Genomic DNA, 18,835 nt, shown 5'->3' with positions numbered 1-18,835 from the left:
CCCAACTAATACACCACGATCAGGTCGGTTTTGTCCCATTCCGACAAGCTGGGGATAACACTCGTCAGACAATTGACTTGATTGATGCGGTCCATAAACAGCACTCCTCCATGCTCCTCCTGAGTCTCGACGCTGAGAAGGCGTTTGATCGCCTTCTATGGCCCTTCCTGTTTGCTACCCTAGAACACCTGGGCTTTCGGGGGGAATTTATCACAGCCCTTCAGGCCATGTATTCCACTCCAGTGTCCGCGGTCCGGCTCCCTCACACCACCTCCTCTTCCTTCCCTGTGCGTAATGGCACGCGCCAGGGATGTCCGTTATCACCCTTAATCTTTGCACTGTGCATTGAGCCTTTAGCGGCTGCTATTCGGGCCCATCCGGACATCCATGGCGTACGCCTGCACGACAGGGACTTTAAAATCGCCCTATACGCGGACGACGTCCTTCTCACTCTCACTCAACCTCTACTTTCCTTGCCCACATTACATGACCTTATTCTCTCCTTTGGTAAATTATCCGGTTATAAAATTAACACTTCTAAGACGGATGCTCTCCCTATAAACATCCCAAGCTCCCTTCTGGTTTCCCTACAGAACTCTTACGCATACACGTGGCAGACCTCCTCCCTAGTATATCTCGGCATCAAACTCACTACTTCCTACGCCCAGCTTTATTACGCCAACTTTTCTCCATTGATCGCCGAGGTCTCTAAATTGTTGAGCTCTTGGACTCACCTACCCATCTCCCTTATAGGTCGTATTAACACGATCAAAATGGCGATCCTTCCTAAATTCCTTTACCTCTTCGAGACTCTCCCTGTAGCGGTCCCTCGGCCCACCCTCCGGAGCATCCAGGCACTTTTTCTCAGGTTTCTTTGGAGACAGGGGCGCCACAGGATTCCTCTCTCTGTCCTCGCCTCTCCTCTCCATAGAGGTGGACTGGCGTTTCCGGATATCACCAGGTATTACCTGGCGGCGCACCTCCGTACAATCCCTTCCTGGGTGTCCCTACGCTCCTTTAAGAAATATGTGGAGATTGAAAAGCTTTGGATTGCCCCTATTCATCCCTGTGCCCTTCTCTGGGCACCTAAACGTGCTGTCCCAGACTCTGATCTATTAGCCCCAATGGCGTTCATAGCACGCGTATGGTCCCAATGTCGCGCCAACTTCGGCCTTTCTGCCTCCTCTTCCCCCTTGGAACCTTTCCTATTCACACCTGACTTCCCGGTTAGCATATCACCGGCTGTAGCCCAGCCCTGGTCGGCGGCGGGATTGTTCAGGTTCTATGACCTGGTCAATCCGGTCACTAGACTCTTCCCAGATTTTTCTGCCCTCCGTGAAAAATATGGCTTTCCCCAGCGTATTTTTTTTCCGTATCTACAGATCCGTGACCTCTTCCAAGCCCGTTTGAGCTGTGCTGCCTACGGGGTGCGTCCTCTAAAGGACTGATCTCTGACATCTACCGTCTGCTCTTTCCAACAGACCCCCCCGGACATGGTTACATGCACAAGTGGGAGCGGGACTTGGGTATCACGATCTCTGCTCCTACGTGGCAGATAATATGGAGTAAGGCGGCCAAATCTTCCTTATGCACCCAATACAAAGAAACGCAGTATAAATTGCTGATGCGCTGGTATCACACTCCCTCTCTCCTCCATAAGTTTAACCCGGCTTGTCCCAACACCTGCTGGAGGTGCCAATCTGCTCCGGGTACTCTCTTTCACATCTTCTGGACATGTCCCCTGATTGGCACTTTCTGGGTGGTGGTCCAGTCCACCATTCGGGAAGTATTGGATATACAACTCCCTATGACTCCCTTACACTTTCTTTTCAGTGTCCCCCTTAAATCAACCGGGAGTCGCGCTGCCAAGATGCTACTCCATATCCTTTCGGCCGCCAAATGCCTCATCACCCTTCACTGGAAGAGCACCTCCCCTCCATCTTCGATGGATTTATTGACACGAATCCGGGACATACGTAGCATGGAATCGCTTACGGCGACTCTGAATGACACAGTTGACAAATTTAATTCGGTTTGGGAGCCTTGGGACATGTTCTGGGACAGGCGCCCGAGATAACCCCCCTCTTCTTCTCCCCCCCCCCCCCCCCCCCCCCCCCTCAGTCCCCCTCCCCTACTCTTCTTTCTTCTCACCCTCTGGTGATTTTTCTTTTCTTTTCTGGAAACAGAGGCGAATTTATGTTATTATTGTGTTAGACTACCTTTCTGGGCTTGAGCGACGTGTATGTTTTTTCTATGCTGCCTCTCCATTCCGGGCCCGGAACGACATTCCTACCCTGGGATTCGTATTTGCACAGTCGCTACTTGTGAATGTACATGCCCTCTGTCTCTTTTATATATTTGTATTTTCTTCTGTTTATATTGAAAAATTTAATAAGACAATTTATAAAAAAAAAAAAAAAAAAAAGAAGTCCCCCAGGGGGGCTTCTAGTATAAGTGTATTAAAAAAAAAAAAAAGTGTCAATAATGAAAAGCCCCCTCCCCTAATAAAAGTTTGAATCACCCCCCTTTTCCCATGTTATAAATAAATAAATAAACATGTTTAGTATCGCCGCGTGAGTAATTGCCCGAACTATTAATCTATCACATTCCTGATCTCGCACGGTAAACAACGTAAGCGCAAAAAAATCCCAAATTGCAAAATTTTGCATTTTCGGTCGCATCAAATCCAGAAAAATTGTAATAAAAAGCGATCAAAAAGTCGTATATGCGCAATCAAGGTATCGATAGAAAGAACACATGATGGCGCAAAAAAAGACGCCTCACACAGCTCCATAGACTAAAGGATAAAAGAGCTATGAGCCTGGTAATAGAGCGATTTTAAGGAACATATTTTTGTTAACAATGGTTTCGGGTTTTTTACAAGCCATCAGATACAATAAAAGTTATACATGTTACATATCGTTGTAATCGTAACGACTTGAGGAACATATAGAACAAGTCGGTTTTACCCCAGGGCGAACGGCACAAAAACAAATACCCCCCAAAGATTCAATTTCCCCACACATTTATTTTTTTCCTGCTTTTGCAGTGTACTTTATGAAAAAATTCAGCCTGTCATTGCGTGGTATAAATAGTGTCACAAAAAATAAGGGCTCATGTGGGTTTCTAGGTGAAAAATTGTATGTGCTATGGCCTTTTAAGCACAAGGAGGAAAAAACGAAAACACAAAAAAACGAAATTGGCCCGGTCCTTAAGGAGTTAAGGGGTTAATCTACCACAAGTCAACTCATAGACATGCAAACTTACTCCCACAGGGTGGGTTCACACTACGGAATTCTCGCGGATAAACTCAGCAATATTCCGTCAGCTGTCCGTGCACGTGGCCCGCGCCTTTCCGCTGGCTCCATAGACACCATTCTATGGGCCGGCATATTCAGATATCCACCAAAAGAGGTAGCATGTATCTTCTTTAGGCGGATAGCGGAATACGCCGGCCCATAGAATGGTGTCTATGGAGCCAGCGGAAAGGCGCGCGGACAGCTGACCGAATTCCGCGGAGTTTATCCGTGAGAATTCCGTAGTGTGAACCCACCCACATCCTGTAAATGCAGTAGCTACAGATGGGAAAGCCCTATAATGAAGTGTTTCCCTGCCAGGCATGATGTATTGATTTCATGCCGGGAGCGGGGAAACTGTTCCAATCTTTGCAGCTCTGTCACTACAGTGCCGTAGAGATTTAAATAGTTTTCCCGATCCTGGCATGATATTGATACATCGTGTCGGGTGGAGAAAAAAAAAATCCATTACAGGGCTTTCCCATCCATAGCCTCCGTAATATACAGAGGCTACGGATGGGGAATAAGCCTTTAGACTAGACAAAGAACCAGATTTTCAAACAGCTTGAGCACATCCTCAGACTGTCTGGTCCTGGCCAAAGCCAGGAATGGATTTGAAAAGAGGTGAAATCTCAGTCTTTCCTTTATGACCTGTTCTCTGTTTATAGTCTGTTCCCTGGCTTTGGCTTAAAAAATGTCTGTGTAAATGCACCATTAGACTCGACAGTTTTGTCTCCCAATTGTGTGCAGGTGAGCTGTAGAATTGTGTCTTTGAGACCGCTGAAATATCTGTAATTCCTTTTGCTTTTAGTTGAATGATTAGCATAAGCAGTTTTCATGAAAGTCGTAAGGTTTTCAGCCTACTTGTAACATTAGGGCTTCACATGTAAATGCTACTGGTTTGGTCTGCAAATTAAAGGGGTCCCCCAGAGAAAAAAAAATATTTTCTGGAAAGTAGAGAAGTGTTAACTACATCTTATTTTAAAGAGCCCAGTACTACTTAGCTGCTGTATGGCCTTGAGGAAATCTTGTAGTTCTTCCCAGTGTGACAGTGCTCCCTGCTGCCACCTCTATCCATGTCATGAACTCTTCAGAGCCAGGAGCAAACCCCTAAGAAAACCTCTCCTGCTCTGCACAGTTCCTGAAATCGAGATGGCAGCATTTCAGACCTAATTTGAATTGAAACGAACTACACAGCTTCCTCGGGAGGAATCTAGCTGCTAATTGCTAATAAGTACTGCAAGACATGAGGGTTTTAAACAGAGGTAATTTACAAATCTGTATAACCTTCTGGCACCAGCTGAGTTAAAAAAAAAAAAAAAAAAAAAATTTTAGAATTGCACTGTGTAAAAATCCCCTCCCTCCCCATGACATTGCAGGGACTCTGTGCCTGTACATGGACTTTCTCCTCCCTCCTAGTCTCTGCTGTCTACTTGGATGCCAGTGCATTACAGAGGATGGGTGTTCCTTCTGCAGGCCCGTCCTTCTGTATCCATACGTAATGTTCCTTGTCATCCTGTAATCCTTTCATCGGAGTGATTTATTTTGTCCCATTTTAATTTATTTGCTTTTATCTTACAGGTTTGTCACTTTCCAGATAAGGTGTTTTTTTTTTTTTTTTTGTTTTAATTGCTATTTTCCTTATAAGTGTCACTAATATATGGTCACAATATAAAGCTTTCAGGTCACTTTGACCTATAGATTTACGTATTTTTATGATAAATAGCTTTCTTTGCAAAAATGGCAATAAAAAGAACAGTGTCACAGGCAGTTGAGGAAAGCGCAAGGTTTAGGATTAAGCCATTTGTCAATGTTACTCGTGCTCGGGCGTCTTCTGCTCCAGAAATCTGTCTAACTTGGTTAGGCAAACACTTAACTGATCTGACATTTCATCTTGAAATGCTGTTACTTAGAATTAACGCCAATCTCCCTCAGACACGTGGCATAGTTGTCTCAGGAGGAGTTTTCTGTATATCTGTGTGGTCCTAGGAAAGCAAATATTTGGGGGGCATTTTGTGGTTTAAAAAACAGAAAACAAAACTTTGCTTATGTTAGTGGATGCATTTTATTTCTGTTATCAAAGTGAAGTTAAGTTTTCACTATGAATTCTTTTAGCCGTGTTAAAGGAATAGGGTCCACTTCTTTGGAGCTGTATTCTTACAGTTAATGAATGTCCTCACAATGGCGTATATGATTAATGCTGTTGATAGTAAGCATGTACAGGATGACACTGCCTCTGTATCTTAAACCTGCAGGTCATGTAGTATTGTATAGTATGCCGGTAGTGTTGCTGCAATCTTATCCTTCACAGCTCCTGGCAGAACTGGAATGAACTTGCTTCATTACTGAAAAGCTTTTGTGTGTATTCAGATTGGATGTGACATCTGGGAAGAGACACAACCCTACTTGCACGAATGGGCTTCAGGACCTGTTTTGGAGCATAATTAAAGTGTGTGCCTCCTGGGAATAGAGGAATAAAGACGCCCCAGGCCTTGCCATGAAATATATGACTTACTGCTAGACCAAGAGTGGGCTTGACAGTTACCAGAAGGTTGCAGCTGTAATAGCCCACCTACCTTCAGAAGAGTCATGTTCTGTGTTCTCACGACTCTCCTGGCCAGCTCCACATGAAGCCCACAAAACATGATCCCCTTCAGCTTCCTAAAAGTCACCTTCACAGCCTCATATTTCAATGTGAAGTCTTAATTCTTTTCTTACAATAAAGAGACGTACTACTTGGAGAGGGGGGAAAATGACCTCATGTAGTTGTATTGCCCGTCAGTTTGACAAGTGTTTATAATGTCTAAAATAACAACTTGCATCTAAACAGAAGGTGTTTGCACCCATAGACTAACTTCCTGGGAATTTGGGATAATGAGCTTTGCATACAAAAATTCCTGTTAAACAGCTGCTCTGATGGTTTATTTACACAGAATGATTATCTGCCAAAAATGTCTTTCTTTGTAAATGAACCCTAAGCCAAGAGGTGGTCAGATAATTTTTATTGGGTTTTAACACACAAAAACAAAATGTTTTTTTTTTTCATTTGCGTAGCAATACAACACAAAAAGAAGGTATGCCCGGAGATAAGGATATGCTTACTTGGTTATATGAGAAGAAAGACTATCCATACCTTTATTGTAGTTGTCTTATGGTGTGTTTACACATACAGATTTATCTAACAGATCATTGAAGCCGAAGCCAGGAATGAATTTGAAAAGGGGGGAAATCCCAGTCTTTCCTTTATGATCTGTTCTCTGTTTATAGACTGTTACTGGCTTTGGCTTTAAAAATCTGCCATATAAATCTGTGTAAACTCACAATTAGGCTCCAATTACTTAACAGAATGCTTTTTATTACCACTCTGAAGTGTCTTAGAGGTGGGGCCAAGGCACTAATGTGCACAGAACTGCTCTGGCACTTCAGAGCTGCAATACAATTATGCTTTTATGTGATTGCAGCCTTAGAAAACTACAATAAAGATTTAAATGAAGGTTTAGTCTCACTGCTCATATAAGCATATAGCCATGTAAGCAGTTTGGGGCTTATTGTTTACAGGTAATTTGTCAACAAAATATAATTCAATTGCTCTACAGTTAGGGATATTTTCCATTGTTTAGGTATTTAATTGCAGTTAATGAATACCATGGCTACAACAGATCATAAATGGGGTCCTTTTACACAGAAGGATTATCTGCCAAAGATTTGAAGACAAAGCCAAGAATGGATTTGAAAAGAGGAGAAATCTCAGTCTTTCCTTTTATGACCTGATCTCTGTTTACAGTCTGTTTCTGGCTTCAAATATTTGGCAGATAATCTGTCGGATAATTTTTCTGTGTAAATGGACCCCAAGACAGTTCCTTCCATACATTCCTGGCTTTCTTTTGGTGTATGCTAATAATCCAAAACATGGAAAATTAAGCCATGATTTAGTTTTAAACATATTTGCAATCAATTTCAGCTTTTAGTTTTGTATTTTTTTTTGCAGTAGATAGATGTTGTCTGTGTTTCTAACATTGATGGCCTAGCCACAGTATGTCTGAAACACAAAAAAACCCTCAGTTTTTTAGTACATGTTTTTGTCTTGTAATTTGGTTGCCATAGGTTGTCTACCTGCAATACCTTTTGGTGGTCATAAATACTCAGTAATATTTGACAATATACACTATCTCTGTTGTCTGGAGCTATTGGTGCTCACTGGAGCCTCTTTGCATGTATAAGCAATTATATAATTTCCGTTATAATGTGTTACTGTAAGTCCAAAGAGGTTTGCATGTCCAATGAAGAGTTGTGCTGGGGAATTGTCAGAGCAGCTCCAGGTCAACACAAGTCAAGCTGCATTGTCCAACTTTGAAATGAAAAGTTGTTTCTTTTTTTTTTTTTTTTTAAGCCTTTTTTTTACTAAATGAGAAGTCCTCACATAAAATAGAATCAGCACTTTAAATTAATCACAGTCCTTCAATTAGAAGTGGATGCAGTAAATGAAGGGCTGCCTGTTGGGCAGGTCTAGTGCAGAAGTCACTGGCTTAACTTAATATGCTCATATCCTGTTGTGTGATTGTTTGAAGGGGGTAAATGTGTGGCTCGGATTTCCTTGCAGGAATGTTTTCTGTGTGATCCAGGAAGAGGACGTGGTAAATCTCTGGTCTTATCACCTTGGGCTCTGCACAAGGCATTTGTTTCTCACATGTTCCTAAGTCAGCAGTGCGCTTACAAAACAATTTATTTATTAGGTGCCAACATACGCCAAAGCAGAGCATTGTGGGAGCAACGGACAAGCATGCAGAGGGGATGAATGTACAATGTGGAGTTGTGTGGTGGGAATGAAAAATATATTCACATAGAAGTAGCATTTAATATGTTAGAGGGAAGAGTAATCATGTACATAGGTGGTTAGTGGTGACTAATCTCCCAGAACATATGTACGTTTTCCAGCTCACTGGTGGACCTTTGAAATGCTTAGTTTACATTGGGAAGGGAGGCTGCTCAGTTGGGTTACACCTCAGCTTCCTGCATCCCAGTGGGAGACCACAGATTGACAGTAGTTTTCATTAGTAGTGAGTTACTAAACTATCAGTGAATGTGTTGCTGGATTTCCGATATTTCTGCTTTGTGTACAAGACTTGATTAACCTCACCCATAAACTTTTCTAATGCCCCTATTTCACGAATCGATTATCGGCCAATACAGCCGATAATGGAATTTTTTAAATAAAAGGCAACGTTCAGCTTGTGTAATAGTGCCGGCATCGAGTGGGGCACGAGGAGCTCACTTGCATCTCTAAATTGGACTGTGTAATAGAGCCTTAAGAGTGTTCAGTACTGAGAATGTTGGGTCCTCCATAATCGTGACATCTGCCTAAATAAAAGCTTCCTTTACTACAAATGTCAGGGTTAGGACTCAAGGCAGTTATCTGTATAACAAACCCTAAAGCCAATTTCACTTGTTCAATCTGGTGGCACCTAAATATACTAAGTACAGGTGGGCTCACACTGAGGAATCCACGTGGAGAAGTTCCCACGGATTCCGCAACTCGCTCGCATTTCTGCCCTTCCCATAGACTCCATTCTATGGTCGGGTGAATTCCGCTGTCCGCAAAAAGAATTTGACAATTCTTTCGACTGACAGCAGAATTCGTCTGTGCAAAGAATGGAGTCTATAACACAGACGGAGATGCGAGTGGGGGCGAACTGCGAAATCTGCGGGAATTTCTCCGCGCGGATTCCTCAGTGTGAACACACCCTACAAGTGCACACCATTATAGCATCCTAAGAACTGAGAATGCTGGCAAAAAGAAAAGTCCACAGGTTTAACTAATTAAAAACCATAAGTCTAGCCACAGTTATAGATGGCCTTCCTCATAATAAACACCCTGCCGTAGCTAGTACCATGGAGGTAGACCACGCTTCCCTTGGGGGGGGGGGGGGGGGCGCCCTCCTGCTGCACATGTCTCTTAGCAGTTGTGTGGTCTGCCTCCATGGTAACTACGCCATTGCATGTCACTACTAAATTCTGTGTGATACTATTTTGAGCTACCATTGAAACCAGTAGTGCCTTTAACCCCTTCATGACCAAGGTGCACGGATGTCAGTGTCAAATTAATGCAATGTTCCTCCCCACCTTATAAGAGCCTTGGTGCTTTTATGTTTCCACCAACAGGGCTGGTTGGGGTGTCATTTTTTGCGCCATGATCTCTAGTGTTTATTAGTATCATATTGGTATAAGAGAAAAATTAGCAGTTTATTTTTTTTTACACATTTTTATTTTTATAATGAGCAAGGAGGCATCTTGAACTTTTATTGAGGAATGGTTGGGGTTATAAGGTTGTTTTGTTGTTGTTTTTTTGTTTTTTTTAATACTTTTTAAAAACTTTTTTTAACACTTTTATTTCACAGTTAAACATGCAATCATTAGATGCATATACTGATCTAAGCTATGCCATAGCATAGCGTAGGTCAGTTTTATCGTTGATCTGTGCACAGAGCCTGCCTGAGAGCACTCTATACACAGATCGCCCATCCGACTGGACGGAGGTAAGTAGCTTACCCCAGCCTGTCTGTAAGAGTGATAGTGTCCCCCGCAGTCCCGATCAGTCAGTGACAGCTGCTTAACCGTGTTTAAGGGGTTAATAACAGGCAGTTGTGGGATTGCAGCTCCCTGTCATTATGCTGGGCTCCAAACACACTGATGTGTGTGAGGCAGCTCACACTGCAGTAGTCCTGTACACATAAAAAGCCCCTCACTGTCAGGAACGTATATATACGTTCCTGCTGCACGGGGCATCTGCTGCAGCAGCGTGTGTATGTGTATTGCTGACGTGAAGGGAAAATCTGTCACCACCCGGACCTGATCCAAGGTGCTTGACAGTGTGCAGTAGGTAGTAGTTCACTAGTAAGTTTGTCACCCTAGGGTGTGTTGTCCGGGGGGCAATGATGCACAGTATCAACTCTTATACTATCATGAAGAGTCAAAGTGTTGTGGCATAGCGCTGCCCTCTGGCACACCTCACCATTCCTTCCTCCTCCCTCTTTTGTGTGAATATTCTGTGCTGCTTGGTCTCCTGCACACTCACACCATCTTCCTGGTCCGCACATATGCCACTGATGTCAGATGCCTCTTTTTTTCACTGTCATAGTTGACATCAGTGCTGGCAAAGACTGGGAAGATAGGCGCGAGCATGTAGGCTTGATGAGTATACTTTAACAGGCTCAGGGTTCAGCTGAGTGATGCTGCCAGTTTTTATTATGACTATGGGGGTCGGGTGCTGATCAAAACTTTGGATGTGTCGCCGCAACATGTCTCAAGTTGTGTACACTTTGGAACTTGTCACCATGAAAATGCTAACCAGTGTACCGGTAGAGGAGAGCAAATTGATGTGTACAGTTTTGTGGGAAAAGACTTAAGGGCACATGTATCAACGGGCGTACATTTTTTTTTTTCGGCGGAAAGTGCCGATTTGCGCATGATTATATTCGCAAATCGGCACTTTCCGCCGGCTACGCCAGGGGGCGGAACGGAGAGTGCGGACTCAGAGTCCGCGCGATTCACCATTCGTTCCGCCAAAAGATACGCCGAAAACCTACTCCAGTCCTCAGCTGGCGTAGGTTTTCAGCCGTGCGCACCGGAGCGCACGGGATTTATGTAGAGGCAGTCCGCCTCTACATAAATCCCCGTAGCGCCGGAGATGCGGGGACATTTTTAAGTCCGGCGTAAAAAACGTCGGACTTAGTAAATGTCCCCCTTTGAGTAGCAAATATTGATTTACACTATCTTTTAGCAAATATAACTTAATAAAGAGAAAAGGGAATGAGGTATTGTAAAACACAATATTAGTTTGGCATTTATGGATTAAGGCGTTTATGGATGAAGAGTTAAAGTGTTACTAGAACTTTACCTGTGTACTTTAAATAGCCAGTGCATTCACATAATGACAGCAGCGGGAAACAGTGGAAAATCTTTGCCATAGAATTATTCTCTGGGATGCTAAAGCTATAAGCAGAAGGAATGATGTAGCACTAAAGTATTTGCGGTGAAGCGGTGACCTTGGCTGGCGTGAGAGTGAGGAGAGTGGCCTCAACTATAGTCAGCAGGGCTCAGGGACCAGTCAAAGGTATGGTACATAATTTCCTTACACAAACATATTTTTTTTATCCCGTCTAGGGGGGGGTTATGCAGTGAAAGGGGAGAGCACGTTTCCAAAGAAATTGGGCATTTAAAATGTTTTGTATTAGTGTAGCAGTGTGTGTAAAGTTTAGTAGTTCTTAGATTCTCAGTAGGGACGTTAGGGAGTAAATGAAGGGGCGTTCCTGTAAGGGCCGTTTTAAATGGCCCGATGACTGCTAGATCGACGTTCCCTTACTCAGCCCATATACAGTCCGATAATCATGCAGTAAGGGATGTCCATGTAGCTCTTTTAAATAATAAACTTATCTCTCTGAGCTCCCTGATGTCCTGTTAGCTTCTGCCCACTCGCCTCAGTGTCTGAAGTGAAAGGCCGCTCAGCCAATCACCGCGACAGTGCCATGGCCAATGATTGGAGAGGTAGGTATAAGTTTATTTATTTATTTTTTTACACTTTTTTTTTATACACAGTCCCTCAATCGGCCGCGCATCAAAATTGTGGTTTTGATTTATGGATTATGGAGGGGGTGAGGTTGAGGTACCAGGGAAACAATTTATATTGATTCTTTCTAAGCATTGTACTATGGGAGGATTGCACGGCTTTTCTCTAATATTTGCCCAAGCCCTATAGGTAGGGATGTACACAGATGTTGTTCTCAATCCTTTTATAGTACTGTATATAAAGTATAGTAGTATAGCCATGCTTTCTCATATCGGGTGACAGGAACAGGTTTATAAAGAACATATATCAATCTTATTTGTGGCATGTGCACGTATGACAAATAACTTTGTATTTAATGGGGGTGAAACTGGCTCAGTTGCCCCTGGCAACCAATCAGATTCCACTTTTCATTTTCCAAAGAGTTTGAGGAATGAAAGGTGGAATCTGATTGGTTGCTAGGGGCAACTGAGCCAGTTTCATTTGACACCATGTTTGATAAATCTCCCCCAGTATGTCTTTTTTTTTTTCTTTCTTTTTTTCAAAGTTATAGTACAACTAAATCAATAAATACAGATTACAAAACACAAACCCAGGGAAAAAAAAACACAGGCTCACTTTAAGTCATACAGAATCCTTAGTATTAGTGGTCTAAGCCTCCGCTCCAGAAGGCCTTTGGCCCCAGATCGTATTATGGACTTTAGTGCCATTCTTCTTGTCCCGGTAATATATACTTTCATAATTTTTTTAACCATCAGTACCTATGCCCTTTAGTATGTTTAGTAGTCCAGTAGCCAGTGTCATCAGTGATTGACAGCCATCACAGTGTATATGTTTATGTCCGTCAATCAGCAATTAGCCCTGCCCACTGGACTCTTAAGTGTAGAAAGAGCAGAACCTATACTGAATTTCTTTCCACAATATGATATAAAACCAGAGGAGCTGCATAGGTAATTACACCATACTGGTGGCAGACTCTGATGCATATTTACCTTGACAGGTTCCATTTAAAGGTGTTATCCAGGCTTGTAAAAGCATGACTGCTTTCTTTCCAGAAACATTGCCACTTTAGTCCTCAGTTTGGATTTTGATTTTGCAGCTCAGTTCCATTGAAGTAAATAGAGCTGAATTGTAATACCACACAATACCACTCAACCTCAGGACTGGGGTTGTGCTGCTTTTGCAATAAAGTAGATGTGTTTTTTTCTTATCCCAGATAACTGGTTTAAAGGAGAAGTCCAGCGAAAATTTTCATTAAAGTATTGTGTTGCCCCCCAAAAGTTATACAAATTACCAATATACACTTATTACAGGAAATGCACATAAAGGGGGAGATTTATCAAACTGGTGTAAAGAAGAATTGTCTTAGTTGCCCGTAGCAACCAATCAGATTCCACCTTTCATTTTTCAAAGAATCTGAGAAATGAAAGGTGAAATCTCATTGGTTGCTAGGGGCAACTAAGACAATTCTACTTTACACCAGTTTGATCTTCCCCTAAGTGTTTTTTTTCCCCTGCACTTACTACTCTATCAAGGCTTCACTTCCTGGATAAAATGGTGATGTCACGACCCAACTCCCAGAGCTGTGCGGGCTGTGGCTGCTGGAGGGGATGATGGCCGGGAGACACTGAGGTACACAGGGCACAGGAGGGACACTGAGTATCCCTCTGCTATCATCTTCTCCAGCAGCCATAGCCCGCACAGCTCTGGGAGTCGGGTTGTGACATCACCATGACCAAGTGTATATTGGTGATTTGTATAACTTTTGGGGGGCAATACAATACTTAAATAAACATTTTTGCTGGACTTTTCCTTTAATTTAATTTTTAACACTTTAATATAGTGCCACCAGTTACTTATGATACTTTTATATTGTCAATTGAGTTAAGTTTCTACGCAGAAGTATTCTACTGTATTTTAATGCAAAAATAGCCCAGGAGACCCTAATAAGTCATATATGCTAAACAGAACAGATTTACTCTGGAAATAGAGCTAGATGCAATTTGTTTTTCATGAGTAATTTGTTGCTCTGTGGACAGATAAAAGGAACTTTGTGCCTTATTCATTTGAAAAACTTTAGTGTGATCCTGGTTAGTCATACTATAACCTGAACTCCTTTGTTTTATTTCCACAAGTTCAGTAAATCAAAGCTTCTCATGTGAATGAGCTGCTAGTTCTTGCCCAGCATGTGTTATCCCTTACATGATGTGCTGCTCATGGAAGCCTGCAGCATCTGAAACATCACAGTTTTATTTACACCAGTTACAGAATATAACCAGCCGTCACAAATACCCATTGAGCGCTATGATCGCTTTATTTAATTTGCTAAGTCATCTGCAAGTTGTATAGTCAAATGATGTATAAAAGTTTCTATTGGAGGCATGAATGTAGGAAATATCTGGTTACTCTCTGGTGGCAGGTTCTTTCATGAGGACTTAAGAAGAAGCAAAGTGCACTTTGGCGTGCTTGATATCTGCTAAATAGCACAGCCTATAGCTCTACCACCACCAATACTAGGCAGACACATCTTTCTGAGAATATTTACCTTTTAAAATGTGTGAGTTTGTTTCTGTACACTGACGGCAGCCATTGTGAACAAGCAAAGCAGTAGTGTTGGAACAGTTCCAAATTCATGTAGTACAGCACGTTTTAGTATACATTATGGCAAAAAGTCTTAATCCGGCTGCTGGTCTACTCATCTGAACTAACATAAGTGTCTATAATGCTGTTAGTAATCAGACCTACTGCATATGGCCATAATATGGACTTGTGGCAGCAGCTGATTGTTATTGTTTTCTTTCCTATGAATCAGAGCTGAATAACATCCATGCAGCCAACATTTAAAAAATTACCAACTTAAGGCCCTTTACATGTACCGATTTTCAACCAAATAAACGTTCATAGGAACTTGTTCCTGATACTTGCCTTTTTTGTAAACGAGTACTCCAGCAATTAAGAACTTTTGATATATAGCTGCCCTTCCAAACAACATAATAGATTAGCTATTATTACCTCACAATGCCTCCCTAGTGTTGTCCTGCTGTGTCTTTAGGTCCCCTGCTGAACGATCGCACTGCTACTTCCGAGACTGAATAGACTGAATAACATGTTTATGTTGTACTGAAGGTCAGCACTATATTAAGTGTGTCATTGCCAGAGTACCCCTTTACATTAAGAGCCACATGATTCATTTTGCTGTATGAAGGTTCAGTAAATGTGTTGATCCCCAAGATTGGTGCATGTTATTGGCCTGTTCAAAAGCATCTTTACATACACTTTTAGAGCATGTTTCTACCTACTTAATCCACTTCGCGATTTACTTTGCATATTTAGTAAACATAAATAGGCTAAATCTTCTGCATAAAATCAGCAAAAATGGGTGAACCTACCCTTAAAGCAGTGTTCCATGCATATCCACCTATCTGATCTGACGTCGGACTTAAAGCCCTATTCCACGGAACGATTATCGTCCGTATTTGGCCGATATCGTTCATGTCGGCTGATCGTTGCGTCGTTTGTCTTTCAAACATGTTGAAAGACAAACGACTCATACAACAACGATCTGCTGCTGTTGCTCCATGGAATAGGAGCGGCGGCAACAGACCGCAGCTGTATCCTATGGGCTGCCCGGACGATCTAGCGATCACCCCGGCGGCACCCGACCGAATCGGATCAATACCCCTTTTATAAAAGCTCCAAGGTAGACACCTGCTTTGTGAAGGAATAAATTAACGTTACACTTACTTTCTCCCTAGACAATACAGTTAATATACATCTTACATGCTTGTATAGTGTTGTGCTTGTGTGTGTGTGTTTTTGGTTTTTTTTTGGTTGTTTTTTTGTTTTTAACCTTGTACAAGGACCCCACAATTATGTATTTTCTTACTTCTCATTCTCCACAGGTGTTCTGTACTTGCCTGTAGTGCCTATGTTGCTTTGGCGTTAGGTGATAACCTTATGGCCCTAAACCATGCAGAAAAACTACTTCAGCAACCCAGATTGTCTGGATCTTTAAAGTAAGTTTGTTTCCAGAAACATATTTTTCTCACCTTTTACAGTGTACAAACAGTAAATTCCTAACAACCCAAAGGTTATGTATAATCCCTATTTTGATGAGTAATTTCAAACTGTTTATTGTGAGCTTCACCCCAGAACATGGAAATCGGTGTTAAAATCATAATAATACACTGCATTGATGCCACAGAGTTAAGACTATGCACCCCAGTGAATTCTATTTCCTTAATGGTGCATGGTTGCAACCAGACATACCCAGCATTGCGGAGTTAAGTCAAAAAACCCTTTTAGGCATAGACAGTGGAAATGAAAAGGCATAAGGGAAAAAAAGGGGCACCTGCTTTAAAATAAATAAAAAAAAAAAAAAAAAAAAAGGGCAGACCAATGCATCCAATCCTTTTATACTGAAGAGATGCACCATATAGTCGCTCCATTCAGCTATACTACTTGGTACCTGAAAGCAGACAGCAAAGCCGGTGAAGGCTGCATTCACACGTCTCGTAAAATTGTCTGCGAACACGGACAATTTTAGGGCCCATTCAAATGAATTTATTCACACGCAAGATTCATGTTGCGACCTCCACTGCCATCCACACCGCAAAAAAATATGACATGTCTTCTGTGGAGAAGGATTGGGGCAGGGATCCCCAGAAGTGCAGCCGCCCAGCAGCAGAGATGACAGGAGCAAATAATCTGACTACTTGCCCACTTCTATTGTGTCACAATCCTCCTCAGATTGTGATTAATATTTTTGACGAGGGGGTCATGGCATGGATTGTGTGAATGAGGCATAATGGTAGGTTCACACTACGGAATCCATGCAGATAAGTTCTGGTGGATTCCGTCGTTTATATCCATTCGCGGCAGAGTGCATATCCGCCATTCTATGGCTGGGCTGATTCTTTGTTCCGCTGAAAGAATTGCTGTGTCTATTCTTTCAGCGGACAGCGGAATCGGCCCGGCCATAGAATCGTCGTGAACAGGAAGGAGCCACGGTATCCGCTGAAACTTGTCCTCGCGGATTCCGTAGTCTGAACCTCTCTGCTCCATTTAGCACAGGAGGTGCATCCCCTTTCGAGGGTTTTCTCATCTCTAGTTAGACCATTCAATAAAGACATGGCCGTGATGAGGATCTTATTTGTTGGACATGGTAACCATTTAGACATTTTGCTGGAACAAATCGGCAAGGACATCTCGGCGCTGAAACTCCCACCCCCCCACCCACACTTCCCTGATGTTACCTCTAGGCTTCATAGTATGAGTGCTTAACACTCAGCGTCCAGCATTTACTTTTAGGGTATAAACCCACACACCGTATATGCAATGTATTTACTGCTGCGATACGCAGCAAACTCGCAGCAGATTAGATCTAAATAATTGAACACCGCATCAAATCTGTACCAACAAATCTGCTGCGTATTTGTTGCATATCTGCTGCGTATATGGTGTGTGGGTTTATACCCTTACTGACAAAAGGCAAAGTGTCAGATGCTGCCATTACCACTTAAACGCTGTGATCGCTGTGTTTAAAGTGAATGTACCATTCGGTACATTCACTTTAAGTGTTGCACATGAATTGAACCACGGCCCGGTTCCCACGCTGGTTTATTACAGAGCATTGGCCTGGGCTGAAGCACTGAAGGCATGCCGGCCCACCCCCACTGGAAGGAAACCCTCATCCCTCTATGACGCAGCTTCTTAGATTCTAATGGATCCCACTGTGGACGGGCCCGTTCTGCCTCCAGTGCTTTAGCCCAGGCCTGTGCTTGGTAATAGACTGCATGTGCAAGAACCGGGCCACGGTTCAAAGAAAAGGACCACTGCACCGGCGCTGATTAATTCATGTGCAACTCTTAAAGTGATGGTACATTCACTTTAAATTTCAGTGACAGGAGCAGCACCTGTCCCTGACCAATCAGAACCCCTGCAACACTCTAGTATTTACATCCATGTGGTCTAATTCTTATCTCCATGTGATCTGATTGGCGATCTGCTTATGTAGTCTGCATTGAACAGTGTAAACTGATGATTGCTTGTAATAGTGACAAAAAAAATTATATATATATATATATATATATATATATATATATATATATATATAATTTGAAAAAATTCAACCCCCTCCCTTTTCTTCTTTACAAATTAAAGACAAAGTAGGCATATTAGCTATCGCTGTATGCATAATTGTCCGATCTTGTTACCTATTCACTGTGAATGACATAAGAGAAATTTAATAAAATAAGTAAATGACCCAAAGGGATGAAACATTATACAGAACAATGATTTAGGGCCAGCTGGCCTGAAAAACATTGGTTTTTCATGTGAGAAAATAAAGAACAAAATACTTTAGAGGCTGGAGAGTCTTGAGTTTTCTTTTTATATGTTAATACCTCCGAATCCGGGGGTTTATCTCACATGCTTTTTTCAGGAAAATTCAAGAAATTTTCCCCCACAAGAGTGCTGGCCTACAATACATGTTTACAGCAGTTAGTTACAGCAATATGAGTAAAGTCTGAGGTCAATTAAAAAAAAAAGCATCTTAGGCCTGTTTAATGCAGCATAACAGTTATAGGGTTAGTCTCGCACTGCAGGATCAGTTTAAGGTAATTGATTTTCTGTGGAACTGCAAACCTGCTACTTCCACCAATATTGGCCCACTTGCTGCCCCATTACTGTACCTACATTACAGCTTAATTTCCCCCCAAATGTTAAAGGGAATCTGTCAATTTACATTCTAAACTGCTGCCACTGTTAGATAGCTGTAAGGACAAGGAGACGCTTGGTGCTTTCATATATCCATCTGTGCTTCCAGGATGGAGAAAAATGCTTTTATTCTCTGGTACAAATCAGGCTTTTCTGAGCTCCTGAATAGCTACAAGTTTGATCTCCTGAAGGAAGAGCCCCAAGCAGGGTCAGGTATGGAAGGGTACGGAGGTGTTACAGCTTACTGTACTTAAAGAGAACC

General features: G+C 42.3%; 1 protein-coding gene across 4 annotated transcripts in view; it reads left to right on the top strand.

Annotated features, from left to right (window-relative positions):
- The window catches only part of CNOT10 (CCR4-NOT transcription complex subunit 10), a 118,532-nt gene that overhangs the window by 76,484 nt on the left and 23,213 nt on the right, over positions 1 to 18,835 (top strand). For all 4 annotated transcript variants that reach the window (XM_069958623.1, XM_069958624.1, XM_069958621.1 and 1 more), the window contains exon 15: positions 15,759 to 15,872. In XM_069958623.1, the coding sequence (XP_069814724.1) occupies positions 15,759 to 15,872 (114 nt within the window). The remainder of the gene's footprint in view (positions 1 to 15,758; positions 15,873 to 18,835) is intronic.

Source organism: Dendropsophus ebraccatus, chromosome 2 (assembly GCF_027789765.1).
Source record: "Dendropsophus ebraccatus isolate aDenEbr1 chromosome 2, aDenEbr1.pat, whole genome shotgun sequence".
In the NCBI taxonomy this organism is placed as follows: domain Eukaryota; kingdom Metazoa; phylum Chordata; class Amphibia; order Anura; family Hylidae; genus Dendropsophus; species Dendropsophus ebraccatus.
The sequence above is the reverse complement of the archived record's forward strand: the minus strand, read 5'-3'. Positions and strand labels throughout refer to the sequence as shown.